Genomic DNA, 17,751 nt, shown 5'->3' on the forward strand with positions numbered 1-17,751 from the left:
TTTGTGCCTGACCTTTTCTTTCCTTTGTGGTGATGTTTCTGATTTCCACTGAAACATAAGTTGCATGAATTGGGGATGGCCATAGGCTTGAGTTCCCGGGGAAATCAGAGGCAAACCTCCTTGCTCCAGTCCTCGTCAGCAGAACCCTTATTCTACTGCAGTCTTCTAGAAATGTAGCTGATACCACTACTGTGGTTAAGCAGAAGACTTTCAATTTTCTCCTTTTAGTTTGGCAATAAACATTTGGCAATCCCAGTCTCTGAGGTTGTTGGATGATGCTCAGTGTTAGAGTTGCCAAATTAATGCAGATCCTGAAAGCTTTGGGGAAGAATTCATTACCCTTTGACAGTTCTTTAGATTTGATGATGCATGCTCTGTGCTTTTCTGAGGGCTTCTCCTTGATTTGGCCAATTTGGATGTTACAGTTGGTCATATCAGCTTCATCTGAGTAGCAACTGGGTCTCAGTGTGTTCACAGAATGATGTTGCTGTAGTTCTTAAAGCAAGGGTCCCTGTGCATCTTCAGATCCACCTCAACCCACTCGCCCTTGCAAAACAATTGCCAGAATGATGAATAACCCTGCACTGGATGAAGGACCAGTGAGGTCATATCTGGATTGTATTCAATGACATTCCCATTTTAACTTTAGGCCAAAGACAGAAAGCTAGCCATGCATATCTGAGTGTTAATTCAAGAGACTACCCTAAGGATTCTCATGGACCATCAATATTGGGCCCACAGGCCATTAGAGAACAATATGTAATGGTCTGAGTAAAAAGTAAAATGAGTTCATTTGAAAATAATAGACTTTCAAAGGCCCTGGTGAATAGGCATTAGCATAATCAATTCCCAAGACTGCTACAAGAACTGAATGTGAGCAGGAAGGGCTTTTGGGAATTTTCATCAAGCTACAATAAGGTGTAGGATGGGGAATGGCCCCCAACTGCATGAGCTGAGGAATCTCTTCCTCTGGTAGAAACACTGCTGCTTCCAGCTGTACCTTGGAGTGTACGTTTTTCTCAAGATAAGACAAACAGCAGCGTTCTGGGCAAGATGATGAAATATGATACCAGAGCAGAAAAAAATGAGTTTAGACAAAGTAAAAGAATCTGAGCAAAAACTAAGATGGCCAGTTAGCTGTTTGATGTTGATAATAAACCGATGTTAGGTAACTTTACACACAGGTTATCTACTGTGTTTGAAATAGCTCCCTTCGCTCCCTGCCCATTATAAAAGCTGATCATAAAAGCTCATTGCGAGAAATGCTGAGAAACATAAAAAGGAAAACTACCACCACCACTACCCAGGTTAGTCATCATTATTATTGGGGGTATCTCCTTCCAGGAAGAGAGAGAGAGGGAGAGAAAGCGCGTGTGTGCGTGTGTGTGTGTGTGTTTGTCTTTTAAACAAGATGGGATCTGGACTCAATATTTTGTATCCAGCTTCTTTTTTAAAACAACCGTATTGTATAAGTCACATACCATTAAATTCACCCATTTTAAGTGTACAATTCAATGATGTTGAGTAAGTTTACAGAATTGTGCCACCATCACCACAATCGTTTTATTACGTTTCCATCTTATAGCCAGTTTCTATCACTTAGTATGTTGTGAACATTTTTCCATGTCAACACACCCCTTAATGATTTCATGTTGTTCCAGTGTGTGGATGTGTCAGATCAGCATCAAGACTGGTCATTATCTAGGTTCATTTTATTTTTTACTTTTCCAATCTTGTACATACATATTTTTGAACCCATCCAAATATTTTTGTAAAGTAAATTCTTCCATGTGGGTTTTCTGGGTCAAAGACACAATACATTTACAACTTTGATTTATATTGCCAAATTTGCCCTCCGGGAAGGTGGTGCCAATGTCTGCGCCACCAGCACTGCATGTTAACGCTGGAGTCGTCAGTCTTTTTATTCTCTGCCAATCTGATGAGAGAAAAATATCTTCATTTCTCCTTAACGAACAAGAAATCACTTAGAGGATCAGTATCTTTCATACATGTATTGATTTGTTTGTGTTTCTTAGTGGAATTGCCTATTTTGCCTATTTTTCTTTTGAAATGTTAGTCTTTTTCTTTAACCCCTTTTATGATTTTAACTCCTTAAAGTTATTAATACTTATTTTCATATCAATACTTTTATTTTTAAGTTGCAGTATTTTCCAAAATTGTCTTTTAGGTTATTAATACATTTTCATATCAATACCTTCATTTTTAAGTTGCAGTCTTTTCCAAAATTCTTTTAGCTTTATGTTTTTACTTAGGAATTTTAAGTGTTTTCACCCATAGATTTGTAAAAATATGTATCAACAAACAAAATGTAAATCTCTTCCCACACTTGAAAGTACCAAAAAAAAAAAAAAACCTTTCATGTCTCCATTTAACAGGCATTTATTATTTTTTAATATATTTCAGTTTGTTTATTTATTTATTTATTTATTTATTTAGACAGAGTCTCCCTGTCACCCAGGCTGGAGTGCAGTGGAGCAATCTTGGCTCACCGCAACCTCCACCTCCTGGTTTCAAGCAATTCTCATGCCTCAGCCTCCCGAGCAGCTGGGATTACAGGCATGCACTACCACCCGGCTAATTTCTGTATTTTTAGTAGAGACAGGGTTTCGCCATATTGGCCAGGCTAATCTCAAATTTCTGACTTCAAGCGATCCTCCCACCTCGGCCTCCCAAAGTGCTGGGATTACAGGCATGAGCCACCACACCCAGCCTAAAATTGTTTTTTTATAGAGACTGGGTCTCACTGTATTGCCCAGGCTGGTCTTGAAATCCTGAGCTCAAGCAATCCTCCCACCGCAGCCTCCCAGAGTATTGATATTACAGGCATGAGCCACTGTACCTGGCCAAGCATTTATTATTATTGATATTAATATCAATATTATTACTATGTGCTGTGCACTTGGCCAAGCAGTGGGGGTTAAATGGTGAACAAAACAAAGCAATCCTTGCCCTTGTGCAATTTACATTCATTCCTTGACTTCAGCTTTCTTAAGACTTACTTGCTCAACTCTGGGAATTCAAAATAACTTGCGCAGGGTATTTTCAGCAAGCCTACAACATACAGATCGTAACATTTATGAATTCACTAATAAAAGCAGACAGCATTCACTCCACAGGTATCTACTGGGCATCTATGTGTCAGGTACTGTTAATGCTATTGGGGGCTGAATGCCAAACAAGGTGGTTCCTGCTGTCAGGAAGCACAGTTTATTTTAAATTAAGCAATTCTACCATCAAAGTCTAGTGATCCAGTTTTATAAAATGATAAATTGTCATGCTAACTTAATATTTCTTCTCTTATCAGTTTTCATTAAACAAAAGATGATCAGCTTCCTACCCACCCAAACTAAGCAGTTAAAATGGGTTTTGAAAAGAGAGTTATAATCTCTTGATAAACAGATTGAAGGGAAGCATTTTCTAAAAGATAACTTGAAGACGGTGTTGTCAAATCTTTTAGGTCATCTTTCTGTAAAGACTGAAACACCATTTTACCTTGTCTCATAAACTTACATGCTTATAAATTTATGTAAACAATATAATGTAACAATGTAACAAATATATACAAAATGTAACAACACATACATAGAGCCTCATTCTTCTTTTTTTTTTTTTTTAGAGACAGGGTCTCACTTTGTCGTCCAGGTTGGAGTGCAGTGGTGCCATCATGGCTCACTGCAACTGCCAACTTCTGGGCTCAGGGGTTCTTCCCACCTCAGCTTCCCAAGTGGCTGGGACTATAGGTGCATGCCATCACCCCCAGCTAATTTTTTATTTTTTGTACAGATAGGGGGGGTTTCGCTATGTTGCCCAGGCTGGTCTCAAACTCCTGGGGTCAAGCAATCTCCCTGCCTCAGCCTCCCAAAATGCTGGGATTACAGGTGTGAGTCACTGTGCCCAGCCCTCATTTTTTTTATTTTTAGAATGTCGATAGCAAAAACAATATTAAATAAAAGTCCAAGATGAAAATTCCATCCATGTTCCTTTTTTTTAAAAAAAGGCATTTTTTACCTTCATGCCACCATTTTATGTGGAAAAGACTCAAGTCAACAGAGCTGGGTGCTTCTTGAAACCTGGCCTGGCTGCTAGAGGGAGAAGCTGCCGTCCTCACCCCAGCCACAGTCCACTCACTTTCCCGGCAGTCTGTGGGAGAACCCCCTGCTCCACATTCACGTCTGAAGCCACATGGAAGAAACAAAAGGGAGATTCTTTTTTTTTCTTTCTTTCTTTTTTTTTTGAGATGGACAACTTTCATGTCTCCATTTCACAAGCATTTATTGTTTTTAAATATAATTAAATTTTCTTTTTGAGATGCAGTCTCCCTCTGTCACCCAGGCTTCAGTACAGTGGCGCGATCTCAGCTCACTGCAACCTCCACCTCCTGGATTCAAGGGATTCTGCTGCTCAGTCTCCTGAGTAGCTGGGATTACAGGTATAGCCACCATGCCCGGCTAATTTTTTGTATTTTTAGTAGAGACGGGGTTTCACCATGTTGGCCAGGCTGGTCTTGAACTCCTGACCTCGTGATCTGCCCACCTCAACCTCCCAAAGTGCTGGGATTACAGGCGTGAGCCACCGCGGCCAGCCCAAAAGGGAGAGTCTTGCTTTGAAACAAGTTGGGATATCCTATGTAGTTGTGCTAGCTGCTAATTGTAATATCACACGCATCAGGATCGCCAAGCTGAAGAAGGGAAGCTAAATCCTGGGAACCGTGGGCTCAACAGAAGAATGGAGAAGGGGTGGATGGAAACATGAGGGAGCAGAACTGCGTACGGAAGACACTGGGAAGGATGTGGCAAATGAAAAGTGGATGACTTCTATCCCTAAAGGCAAAATCTTCAGAATATATAATTAATTTATAGTTAATCAAATATCTTGGCCAAATGCGATGACTCACACCTGTAATCCCAGGACTTTGGGAGGCCAAAGTAGGATTGCTTGAGCCCAGGAGTTCAAGAGTAGCCTGGGCAACATGGCAAAACCCCGTCTCTACCAAAAAAATTTAAAAATTTAAAATGTCTTGGCATTGGCCTTTGGATTGGTTCTTTATCTTCAGTTAATGATTTTATTTAACCCAATTGTTTTCTTCCAATTTGATTCAGGAATGGAAGATGATATTTTGCTCTTTAGTAATCGGTTTTACTTGACTGCAACATCTATTTTGGACAGCAGTGGCCACCTGGATTATTATATTTCACCTTCCAGGTTGTTGCTTTTATAGATGAACGGACACAGCTAGCTAGACCTTTGTACTCGCTGAATTCCACGCCACTGTGGGGTGCCAGGCATTTGGTTAGCAGCTGTGGCTGCTGCTTGCTACTAAGGTATGAACAAATCATCCCACTGGTGAGCTGAACTCAGGGTGGTCTAATTAAAACAGACGCCACTTGGATACGACTTCACAGGACGTTGGAATGCAGGGGAATGTAGGGGTCATCTAGTCCAACCACCCACACATTTCCAGTGAGGCCTGCAGGAACTAAATCACTTTTGCCCCAGCTTGAAGAGGCAGACGTGCCACATGCATTCCACATGCAAGCCCCAGGATTCTGTTCCTGGTACACTCAAACTTTATTTGGTTGCCTGGGTGGGGCCAGAGAGGAGGGCAAGGAGGGTGTCAAAGGGTTAGCTCAGTAGGGGTGATTCAGGGTGTGCTCCATGATGGTCAGAAGCGCCAGCCACGTCTCTTGGGCCGTGGGGATGATCTGGGAGGCTGGCAGCAGGAAGCCGTAGTTCCCAGTGTCCCGGAGCTCAAAGGTGAAGGAGTACTTGATGCCCTGGCTGTAGGTCCAGTCAATAGTGCTTCCACTGGCTTGATCTGGGGCAGGAGTAAAACAGGAGAGAAAGGGTCAATCACTTTGGGAACATTTACATGGGTTGGGTTAACGATCCAACACTGTCCAAAGCTCTGTGCCTTGTGCAATGCTGAGTGGAGTCAGTGTCTACTAAGGTCTGCTGTTGACCAAGCAGCCTCACTTCCAAGAAACTCCCACTAAAAAATCTAAGCCAAGAGGTCCAAAGAGGAGACCAGCAATGGTTCCCCTATTCACTGAGGGATGCAAGAAAGTCTCTGCAATTGCACAAGCCCCTCTGAAAACAGCCTCTGTCCAACAACCACTTCAGTGAAGCCCCTAAATACACCCGAGTTCCCTGCTTGGGTAACCAGGATTTGTTCCCCTGGGGCTCTGGTCTGCAAGGGGGAAAGTGCAAAGAGCCAGAGTCAAAGCAAAAGCCACTTGTCTTTCTTTTAGGAGGAAACTTTGCCAGGGAAACTAATTAACAGCAGGTAATGAAGCCACTTTTGAATTGGCCCGGGAGGGAGCAGTAGGCTGCATATCAGAATTTAACTTGACAAGGTTGAATGAAGCAAAACCTTGACTCAGAGTTGAATCAGTTTCCAAAGAAGGCCTGGAGTCCAAAAGTGAGGTCAACCTTGGATAAGATTGTGACCCGCTTGTCCACCAAAACCTAGGCACTCAGGCAGGAAGCGTGTGAGGTGTGTACGCAGCTCATCCCCATCAGCCCTCTACCCAGCTTCGACCTTCAGGTACTTGGAGGCAGGCACATCAGTCTTGTTGTTCCAGCAACATCCCTGGCCAGACCACACTGTAGAGCCTTTGCTCTAGAATGTTCCTCTGCCTGGAAGGCTCTTCCTAGCTGGGTAGCCTCCTGGCTGCCACATCCTCCACCCATTTCCTTCAATATTTGCCCAAATGGCACTCTCTCAGTGAGGCCTGCCCTTCAACCCACTTGCTCCACCTCCACCCCCAGCGTTTCTGATTCACCTCACTGGGTCTAGTTTTAGTTTTCGTCCCCAGCATTTGTCACCTCCCATACTGTATCATTTACTTATTTATGTTCATTGTCAGTCTCCCTCGCTAGAAAGTTCCCTGATCTTTGCTTATTTCATTCATGGCTATATCCCAAGTGCATGAAACAGGGCCTGGTGCATAGTAGATGTTCAATTAACATTTGTTGAGTTAATTCCATTTTGATTCAGTAATGCTCCTCTCAGGGGCAGTGCATGAATAAATAAGTGAGGAATAAATCAGGCCTATTCTCTAACTGAGGGGCACTGGAGGAGAATTGTTTTTGTTGTTGTTGTTGTTGTTGGTTTCTTTTGTTTTGTTTTGAGATGGAGTCTCGCTCTCTTGCCCAGGCTGGAGTGCAGTGGTGCACTCTCAGCTCACTGCAACCTCCGCCTCCCGGGTTCAAGCAATTCTTGTGCCTCAGCCTCCTGAGTAGCTGGGACTACAGGTGCCCACCACCATGCCTGGCTAATTTTTTGCAGTTTTAATACAGACGGGGTTTCACCGTGTTAGCCAGGATGGTCTCGATCTGACCTCGTGATCCGCCCGCCTCGGCCTCCCAAAGTGCGGGGATTACAGGCATGAGCCACCGCGCCCTGCCCCCGAGAAGTGTTTTTTTAAGTTGAATTTCCTGGTGATCTGCAAATCCCAGCAGGACTTTCCACCCCATCCAATCAAAAAACTAGACTTGGCCCCAACACAAGAGGACAAGAGCTGTCAGAGGAATTCACATTTGTCTGAAAGTATCAAAGGGAGCAGAGTTCATGTCCGGAAAAGGACTGCCCACCCCTCAGAACAGCCCTCGCCAGCAGTTGGCAGATCTGGGCACCCTTGGCTACTTCCTTCCATGAGGGATACTCCCGTGGTCAGGAAGAGCCAGCAGATGTTCCTCAGAGGCCCACCAAGAGAGACCACACAGCCACTTACAAATTGCCTTGATGATGCTGCCATACTTGAAGCTGGTTCCGTAGAGAGAGGCCAGAGCTTTCACAGCAGCCTTGGAAAGCTGATCCTGGACAAAACACCAAGCAAGGCCACCTGTCATGGCCAGGCTCCTGGAACAGCATGGCCAGGGTAGTCTGGGGGCTGGAAGGGGAGCCCAGGAGAAGCACCCTGCAGACGTGGGCCTCTCACAGAGCCTGCTTAGCCTGCAAGCTCAGCCCGGGGCCTGTCAGCACAGTTCTCTGGCCCTTCAGTACGGCCAGCTGGCCTTCTCTGCCCTTCAGTCACATGTACCTCCACATGTGGTGCCTAAGATCGAAGTCTAGCCCTGCCCCTTGCTCTGTCACATGACAGAAGTGACTCCATCACCTCTGTGCCTCAATTTCTCAGGAAAAAAATGGTAGTCCACCCTGCTGGTCTTCCCAAGCCATCAGGGTCTGCGGGAGGAAGAGGTGTCAGGCACTCTGGAGGTATCTGTGCCTTACGCAGGTCTAACTGGGGAAAGCCCAGGCCTGTCCGAAGCCACCTTGGGGACAAGGGACCAAGCCAAGGTCAGTGCCTACCAGCTCTTCCTGGTCAGGGGCCGGTTCTGTTTTGTAGCCATAGGGATACAGGAGGAGCTGGGAGTAGCTGTGGATGGAGATGAAGGCCTTGATGTTCCCATGGTCCTTCACAAAGTCCACGATGGACTTGACCTCCACTTCGGAATTGGCAAACTTGCCATGGTAAGTCTGCGAGCAGGGGTTGCTGCTGGCTCCGGCCACTGTGGGGGGACAGAGGGCATGGTGGTGTGGCTCCTCCAGTTTTTGTGGCTTCTGGAATCCAGTTCTTTGCATGGAGTTGGGGGTGAGGCGGGTACGAAAGGGCTCACTGCAACCCCTGGATTCAGGAAAGCCCAGAGGCCTTCTATAACCTGGGGGTGCTGCCCTCCCAGCCTGGTTTGCGCAGAGCTGATGGACACGCCCAGGGACGGAAGACGGGCTCCTCAGTGGAGACTGGTTCTCACAGAGACGTGGCCAAGGAGGGAGGACTTGAGGTTAAGCTAGAAGCCCCCTAGATAGGATTTCAGACCTTTGCCCATTTGCAAGGAACTTGCCTTTTACAGACAAGTAACAATCAACTCTCAGAGCACAGCCTCCATCCCCAAGAGCCCTCAGAGGCAGAGCTGCCACCCCCCAACCTCCCCTCACTGCAGGGGCAGGAGAGAGGCGGGAGCAAGAGCAGTGGTGAGGAGCCATTCCAGGCTGTCCCATCCTTGTTCCCAAGACACTCTGGGCCTTACACCCAAAGCCAGCGTCCCAGTTCCTGTTGGGGTCCACGCCAACACAGAGGGAGCCTGCTGTGTGGGACCGAGTCTTGCGCCACATGCGATCCTGAGGAAGAAAACAGGATCAGCCACCCCGAGGCACATGTGGCACTCATCACGGTGCTGGCTGGGGGTGGTTCAGAGGCTGCAGAGAGCAGAGTGGACTCAGGGGAGGGCTCCCTGGAGGCGGAAGCCCTCAACACTAGTGCCCTGATAGGGAGCTGAGCTGCAGGCACAGCTTGGGATGGGATCCACTCCCAGCTGGTTGTCGGGGAGGAAGATCAGCAGAGGGGGCATCGGGTGAAGGAGAGTGGGGAAGGCCATAGGATGGCATTTGGCCAGAGGGTTCTATGTGGCCAAGAAGCCGCGAGGTGTCCCCCGCCAAGACTGTGGCCCTGTGTCATTAGTCGGATGTTTTATTAGCCATAAAAACAGAAGTAGGACCAGGAAGTAAGGTCTGGGGCAGTGGGCCTCCACTGGGGACAATCTTGACCCTCCTCTGAGATATTTTGCAATAGCTGAAGACATTTTGATTGTCACCACTGGAGAGGGGGCTCCTACTGGCATTGAATGGGTATAAGGTTAGGATACTAGAAACACCTTGGATGCACAGGACAGCCCCCATGACAAAGAATCATTCACCCCAAATGCCAATCATGCCACAGTTGAGACACCCTCGGCTAGGAGCACAGGTGTGGTTGCTCCTCCCTTGACATCTGGGGTTGAGATTAGGTGTGAGCTACTTGTGCGGCTTAGAAGCCAGAGGCCCATCCTGCTTCCCCCAAGGACAGGAGAAGGCCGGTACCTTGCTGTGGGTGAAGGCAAAGCCATCAGGGTTGGTGACGATCTCCAGGTAGATGTCCAAGGTGTCGAGAATGGCGGTGAAAGCTGCATCCTGCCCATAGTCTTGAGTGATCTGGGGGGTTAGAGGGGCAGAGGGGCAGCGTAGGCTGGGCCAGGCATCTGCCAAGTCACAGCAATGGATACCTTCCCCCATGTCCTCTGTGGTCACTGCTTCTGGATGGGCAAAGGGAGGCCCAGGCTTCTGGGGGCCTTGGACACTAACGCCCCACCAGGTGAGAGCCCTCCTCACCTCCCCGACCTTACCTTCTTTGCAAACCAGACCCCACTGGCCTGGGTGACCCACTCCCGGGAATGGATGCCCGTGTCGATCCAGATGGCTGGACGCTTACTGCCCCCCGTGCTGAACTGGAGAGGAAGCAGAGGAGTGATCAGAGGAAATTTCACAGCTGGGGCCTCATCTCGCTGACCTGAAGGAGACCCCAATCCGGGCCAGAGACCACCTGCTCTCTGTGTATCTCAGGTAAAGGCTCTGCTTGTGGGGCCATCACTCAGATGGGTGTGGGGCTGGGGGCTGGACAGGGATCCCACAGAGCCTAGCCTCCTGCCCTCAGCCCAAGCTTGGGGTGAATATTACTTGACCAGGCCCCTGGCCCTTCCGCTGTTCTGCTGCTTGGACAGTTCTCTGGGGGACATCACAAATAAAACACTTTCTCTGGGTCAGGCGTGGTGGCTCACACCTGAAACCCCAGCACTTTGGAAGGCTGAGGTGGGTAGATCACTTGAGCCCAGGAGTTTGAGACCAGCCAGGGCAACATGGCGAAACCCTGTCTCTACTAAAAAATAAAAATTATCGGCCAGGCGCAGTGGCTCATGCCTGTAATCCCAGCACTTTGGGAGGCTGAGGCAGGCGGATCACAAGGTCAGGAGATCGAGACCATCCTGGCTAATACTGTGAAACCCTGTCTCTGCTAAAAATACAAAAAATTAGCCAGACGTGGTGGCAGGCACCTGGAATCCCACCTACTTGGGAGGCTGAGGCAGGGGAATCGCTTGAACCCAGGAGGCGGAGGTTGTAGTGAGCAGAGATTGTGCCACTGCACCACTGTACTCCAGCCTGGGTGACAGAGCGAGACTCCGTCTCAAAAAAAAAAAAAAAAAAAAAAAAAAAAAATTATCCAGGCATGGTGGTGCCTGCTTGTAGCCTCAGCTACTCTGGAGGCCGAGGCAGGAGAACTGCATGAACCCAGGAGGCGGAGCTTGCAGTGAGCTGAGATCACACCACTGCACTCCAGTCTGGTGACAGAGCGAGACTCTGTCTCAAGAAAACACTTTATCTGGACTACCAGACTACCCAGACTCCACAATACCTTCCACAATGTGACGCTTGATTGGAAACACTGGATCACCTAAGAGTTTGTGTATGGGCAGGGGTACACACACGAAGACCAGGGTGGAGACTCAGGCCTTTCCAAATGTCTGCATGGGGAGTCCATCTAACAGCGTGTTCCCTGGGACCGTCATTTCTCCGTGACAGCCCACGCCCATCACGGATGCCACGTGTGGGTCCATTCTCCTGTGTGTATGTCCACATGTGGATGTTACCTTCAGCACGTAAATGGGACGCCCTTCATAGGTGTTGCCAATCTGGATCTTGCTGACAAGTTGTGGGTTTTCCGCCACCAGCAGGTCCAGGAAGTCATAGATCTGAGGTGGGAAAGAAGAGACGATTGGCCTTAATAGCTTCTGGGTACCCAGATGCTTCCCTTAGCAGCTCCACCATCCCAGCCTGCTGCGAGCCCTGCAATGCAATGGAGCTACGACCACACAGGCCACATGGAAACAGAGCAGGTGCTGCGCACACCCAGGCTGGCCCTGGCCCTGGCCCTGCCCCTGCCCCGTTCCTGCCAGCCATGATGAAGAGCTGGTTGCTGCGGGGAGCGGCCGCTAGGGGCGCCCTCACCTCCTCCAGGGTGTGGTAGGTGGCGTAGTTAAAGGTGTCGGTGGAGCGCGCTCGGGACCGGAAGGCGAACATCTGCTCCTGCTCCTCGTCCAGCAGCGACTGCACGTCCTCAATCATGGTGTCATAGCTGATGCCATTGGACTCCAGAAAGATCTTGACCGCCTGGATGCTGGGGAAGGGCACTCGGACGTCGATGGGGGAGCCAGGGTGGGCAGGGCCCCTCCAGAAGTCCAGCTGGGGAGGACAAGAGCCGGCACGGTCACAGCGGGCTGGGGGCAGCAGCCAGGACAGCAGGCAGGGACAGGGCCGGCCTGGGAGGGGCTGTTGGTGCCAGAAGTTCTCATATAATTGGGGGTGGGACAGGGGTAATAGGGGCAGAGAAAGATGGGGAAACCCTGGGGACTGGAGAGTCCAGTGTAGTCAGGGAAATGGCCCAGGAGCAGAGTGAGAGGCCTTTGAGACAGTAAGGCAGAGGGAGGAACCGGAAAGGGGCTGGCACATTGCCTAGGTGCTCAAGGGCAGCAAGACTCTGGAGCTGTGGGGTTGAAGTCGCTTCCTAATAGGGTCAATTCCATGTCTCCTTGTTGGGTGGAGAGCACTCAGGCACAGCTGGCCGCAGAGGCTGGTGGGGATCTGGGGTGGCCCCAGCTGATACCCTGGGGCCTCGGAGAGCCCTTTTCCCCTTTTCTGACCTGCAGATGCTCCAGGTCCTCCAGCTCCTTCACCTTCTGCACCTGAGCCTCATCGGCTGCAGAGATTCGGAGCACCTGATGCCTGGGCAGAGTGGGAGTGGGGAGTGAGCACCCAAGACCACACCTGCCCTGGCCACGAGCACGCCCCAGGTGCAGGAGGGAGGCAGGAGCCCAGAATCCCTGGACTGGGCCTGGTCCTCTGGGCTGGGCAGGGGAAAGCACTGAGGGTCTCAGCAAGGAGAGGCCTGGGCTCCCTCACCCCTTCTCTCCCCATCTTTAGAAACTTCTAGACATTGTTACTGTCTCGATCCCAGTTTGAACTATTTCTCTGTTCCAAGCCAGCCAGGCCTCCTCCTTTCTCCTCGTCCTGAAAACCCTCCTCAGAGCTCAGATTTCTCCAGGGCTCAGGAGACTGTCTTGGGAGACACAACCTCTTCCCAACCCTGGTTCCTCATCTGCCAGCTGTCCCAGGTGGTGCCAGGCCATCCTCTCTGGCTGTGTTGCCATGTGTCTGTCTGTCTGTCTCCTCCACTGGTTGGAGGCTGAGTCCTCCCCATCACCCTCAGAGAGCACCCCCTCCTCTCCGCATCTGTACCCCACAAATTCCTCCTTGCCAAAGACAGCCCCCAGCAGGACACTCAACACCAGCAACCCCCGCATGCTGCCGCCAGGAGGGAAGGTCAGACTGACGCCGAGTAGGCCCCCCGGCTTTTAAACCCTCCCAGTACCGAGGACTCCTGGCTGCTCCTGAGGGCTGTTCTCCCCCAGCACCTGGGTCCTGTCCCACGGGGAGGCTGGGGTGGGAGTTCTGAGCTCTGACACCCTCTCACCCTCCCTGATAAAGTGGCAGGGAACTGGGCAGCTGGAGAGATAAGCCAGAGCTCCACCCCCGACCATCTGGGGTCAGCAGGGCCTGAGGGTCAGCGGGGCCTGAGGGTCAGCGGGGGCTCGAGGCCTCCTGGAGTCCCAGTCAGGACTCTGCCTGCCCACAGCCTAAAGCTGCGGTTCTGTTTGCCCACTGGGCAGCGGAGAAGGAGCCAGGACTCCAAGTAGTCGCTGCCACTGGGGCCTCATTCTAGGCATCTCCTTGTTCCGTGCTCCTGAGCACCAGCCTTTCATTCCTGGGATCGAGCAAGCCGGGCCTCTGCCCTCTCTAGTCCCCACAGTGGCTTTGGGCAGGCCCAGGCTTTCCCCCATTAGACCTGTGTGAGGCACAGATACCTGCAGAGTGCCTGACACCTCCTCCTCCCACGGATCCTGATGGCTTGGAGAGACCAGCAGGGTGGACTAACCTTTTGCATCTGTTTGGCCTCTCACCATGCCAGCTTTGGCCAGGCTGCTCTGACCCTGTGCGGGGCACAGCCCCCTCTGTGGGACTTCCCAGCCCCCTCCTGCTGGCCTTAGGGTCCTGTGGGAGTCCAGCCCGGACAGCAGCAGCGGGGGCACGAGCCTAACCCTTGCCGGCATTTCCCTCCACCCCCACTGCTACAGGGCCCTGAGGTCAGGGTTGCCCTTGACAGAAACAGTAACCAGATGTCGTCTGAATAGCAAATGTGGCGGGGGGGAGCCACTCAGACCCCTGTCGGGACTGCACAGTATCCAGGAGAAACCGGAACCCACACAGGGGAATTCACTGGGTTCTGGATGCTGATCTCACCCCAGAGACTTCTCCAACAAATCCACCCTCATCCATGGGGCCCCCAGGGCTTTCCTGGCACCATCTCGAGGCTCTGCTCTGTGTCAGGACCCCGACCTTGGGCACTGGTGACAGCCATAGTGCCCATTCTAGTTTCTGTCCACTCCCACTGCCTCCCTACCCTACCCCCTAGCTGGCCAACCCTCCCATGCCAAGGCAGAGTGACCCCCTTATATTTACCCACAACTCTCTCCCGAGCCTAACTCTAGGAAGGTAAGAAAGCCCTAAACCCACTTTTAACAGATGTGGAGGCTGTGCGGAGGCTCCTGCTCTCCCCTGTACAGCCTTGCTGGCCCCACCGGCCCCTGGCAGGGCTGCAGTGCTCGCTGGAGCTTCCTCCGGCTGCTTCCTGGCTCACCTGTCTGCTCCTTCTCTAAATGCTCACCCCTTTGTCGATTTATTCAATCAATACTTATTCTTCTGGGCCAAGTACTGTGCTCCACACAGATACAACACCCAATACAGATGTTCTCTGACCTCAGGGAGCTCACAGTCAAGCTGGGAAGACAGAAGTAACCAACCAACTTGTTGGTCCTCTACAGGTCCTCCAAGAAGCTGTCACCAATACGGGATTAGACGTGCAAAGGATTTTTGGGGACTGCTCTCCTCCCTGCAAGAGACCTAAACAGCACATTTTCTGTGATGTGGTAATGAAAGTACCATGAGGGCTAAAACTACACAGACTATGGCACAAAGTCCAGGGAAGACTTTACCAAGAAGGTGACATTTGACCTAGGCTTTTTTTTTTTTTTTTAGGACAAGTTCTTGCTCTGTCACCCAGGCTGGAGAGCAGTGGCACCATCATGGCTCACTGTAGGCTCAACCTCCTGGGCTCAAGCGGTCCTCCCACCTCAGCCTCCCAAGTAGCTGAGACTATAGGTGTGCACCACCACACTTGGCTAGTTTTAAAATTTTTATTGTAGAGATGGAGTCTCGCTATGTTGCTCAGGCTGGTCTCGAACTCCTGGGCTCACACAACCCTCCCACCTTGGCCTCCAAAAGTGTTGGGATTATAGGCTTGGGCCACCATGCCCGGCTTAACTTAAGTCTTAGTGACAGGATTTTGCCAGGTGGGGAAAGGTGTTCATCACACTATTTAGTGCTTGAACACAAACTCACATTGATTTCTTCTTCATTGCTCCTAGAATGTTATTTTTGTCTCTCCGTGGAGACTGTAAACTTCCTTAGCTGGGCATGGTGGCGCCTGTAGTCCCAGCTACTCAGGAGGCTGGGATGGGAGGATCTCTTGAGCCTGGGAGTCCAAGGCTGCAGTTAGCCATGATTGCCCCAGCCGGGGCAAGAGAGTGAGATCCCATCTCTCTAAAAAGTTAAAAATGAAATTAAAACATTAAAAAAAAATTCAATTACCCCAGGCCAGGAGTCATGTCTTCCCCACTCCTCATCTCCTGGTGCCCCACAGGGTCCTCGGGCTTCTCTACCCTGCTCCCCATGGGGAAGGAAGGTTTTGTAGAGTCTTCCTTTAGTTTGCATTATAAAAACAATATTCCTAAATATGAAGCTGTCCTATAATTTTGAATCTCTTTTGCTCACACTACACATGTTGGGGGATGTTGGCTGGTTCTTGGACTTTTTGTGAATTCCTTCCAGAAAAGATGACACCTCTGAAAAAGGGGGCAGCCTGGGGGAAAGGGTGCAGACTCACCAGGGAAGCCTCTTGTACCTCCAGCCAGCAATTTAAGATGCCCAAGAGTCATGTATTTTTTTGTGAGGCTGGAAAGGATGAATTTGATGCTACGAGTTCATCAGGGCCAGCACCAGCAGAAAGTGGACAGCATCGTGGCAGAGGAATTTGGGTCTCAGGTGTGGGCTAAGCTTGATGCTCCGGGCCCCTCCCGACCACCTCAGAAGTCAAAAAGGTACCTCTTGGTAAAGGCAATTTGCTAGAATGTAACCTAGGTTAGAGGGCTAGGGTTCTGCCTTCCCACTCCATGTGATGGTTTCGCATTGGTCCAAGCAAGGCAAGAGCAAAGATGGAGGCCACCGGGCCGAGGGCTGGGTAAATAGAGCACCAGGACCTATTGCCATGAGAAAGAAGCCACCAGGCTGGGATCTAGATTCAAGAATGAGTCATGGGCAAGTGCCAGAATGCAAACAGTGGGAGGCCTGCAGCAGCCTTGCTGACTGTGGCCCACAGCGTCCCTCCCCTTTTCTTCCTGGCTAAACAAACCAGATTGTGAGTCAGCATCTGCCCCCAGGAACACTGCCATTGCCAACTCAGGGACAAATTCTGACTGGTCTAAGACAATTGAAGAAATCTCATTCGCTTTTGCAAGTCAGTGGTTTAAAGTGGGCACATGACCCAGCTTTGCCAATGAGACATGAGAGGAGGCCTGTGAGGAAGCTTCTAGAAAAGGTTTCCCCACTCCCAAAAAGAGGGCACCTTTCTCTGGATACTGTCAGGTCTGTTGACTCACCTTCAGACTATATATATGTATGTTTATATCTATGTTTAGGTCTATATATATGAGAAATACATATATAGACCTAAACATATATATAAATATATATATATGACCTATATATATAGGTCATATATATATGAAAGAATGTAGTTTTCTTTTTTGTTAGTTGGAGTTTCTATTGTTGAAAAAAGCATTCTAACTGATGTACCTATTAAGCTTTTAAAGTGTTTGCATTTTCAGAAAAGGGGACCAATTCTAGCCTATCAGAGCCTTTGTGTAAAATGCAGAAAGGCACCTATTTTGGTCCATGTTCACACTGCTGATAAAGATATACCTGAGACTGGGCAATTTGCAAAAGAAAGAGGTTTCATTGGACTTAAACAGTTCTACATGGCTGGGGAAGCCTCACGATCATGGTGGAAGGCAAGGAGGAGCAAATCACATCTTACATGGATGGCAGCAGGCAAAGAGAGTTTGTGCAGGGAAACTCCCCTTTTTAAAAACCATCAGATCTCATGAGACTTATTCACTATCAGGAGAACAGCATGGGAAAGACCTGCCCCCATAATTCAATTACTTCCCACCGGGTCTATCCCACAACACATGGGAATTCAAGAAGAGAATGGGGGACACAGCCAGCCCATATCAGCACCCCTCCTTGGGTGGGCAGGTATAGTCCCTTTTTCTCTCAGCAGGATGACTTTGAGCAGTGCACAAACTGGGCAACTATCCATGACAGCCCTGCTGCCAGAACATCCCCAAACATGGTAGACAGAGGCTCTAAGGCAATGCTCAGAAACCCCCAAACTGAAACCTAGAAAATGGATTGTCAAAGAAGCAAAAGGAGAGCTGGTCCCCACTGTCCACATTAGGAATCAATAGGGGACAGTGGAGAAAGATCCCTGTAGAGAACATGATGGGTGCTGTCAGAAGAGCCAGATGTAATAGTGAGATGAGACTTCAGCTGCCTCCCTTCAGCAGGTGTGTTCAGGGTTGGACATGACACAGTTGTGCGGATGGAAGGGAAGCCTGAGAAACTGCCCAGGGACTGCAGTGCATACCTCTCACTCTCATCACCCTGCCTGGTAGCCTCTTCCTTCT

The 17,751-nt window shown here is 49.7% G+C and overlaps 1 protein-coding gene across 1 annotated transcript; it reads right to left on the reverse strand.

Annotated features, from left to right (window-relative positions):
• Positions 1 to 5,551: 5,551 nt before the first annotated feature.
• On the reverse strand, positions 5,552 to 13,341 carry CPA1 (carboxypeptidase A1 (pancreatic)). The gene is made up of 10 exons (XM_011995857.1): positions 13,127 to 13,341; positions 12,532 to 12,613; positions 11,840 to 12,073; positions 11,482 to 11,583; positions 10,183 to 10,284; positions 9,881 to 9,991; positions 9,052 to 9,142; positions 8,333 to 8,532; positions 7,755 to 7,839; positions 5,552 to 5,836 (listed from the first exon to the last, which is right to left on the reverse strand). The coding sequence occupies exons 1-10, from the start codon at positions 13,189 to 13,191 to the stop codon at positions 5,649 to 5,651; spliced, it is 1,260 nt and encodes a 419-aa protein (XP_011851247.1). The 5' UTR covers positions 13,192 to 13,341; the 3' UTR covers positions 5,552 to 5,648.
• Positions 13,342 to 17,751: the final 4,410 nt, after the last annotated feature.

Source organism: Mandrillus leucophaeus, unplaced genomic scaffold (genome assembly GCF_000951045.1).
Source record: "Mandrillus leucophaeus isolate KB7577 unplaced genomic scaffold, Mleu.le_1.0 Scaffold5, whole genome shotgun sequence".
In the NCBI taxonomy this organism is placed as follows: Eukaryota; Metazoa; Chordata; class Mammalia; order Primates; family Cercopithecidae; genus Mandrillus; species Mandrillus leucophaeus.

Coding starts and splice junctions, on each gene's coding strand:
- CPA1 (XM_011995857.1), bottom strand. CDS start 13,191: ATGCGGGGGTTGCTGGTGTTGAGTGTCCTGCTGGGGGCTGTCTTTGGC. Junction 12,614..13,126: donor GGCAAGGAGGAATTTGTGGG/GTACAGATGCGG, acceptor CACTCTGCCCAG/GCATCAGGTGCTCCGAATCT. Junction 7,840..8,332: donor CCCCTGACCAGGAAGAGCTG/GTAGGCACTGAC, acceptor TGTTTTGTCCAG/GATCAGCTTTCCAAGGCTGC.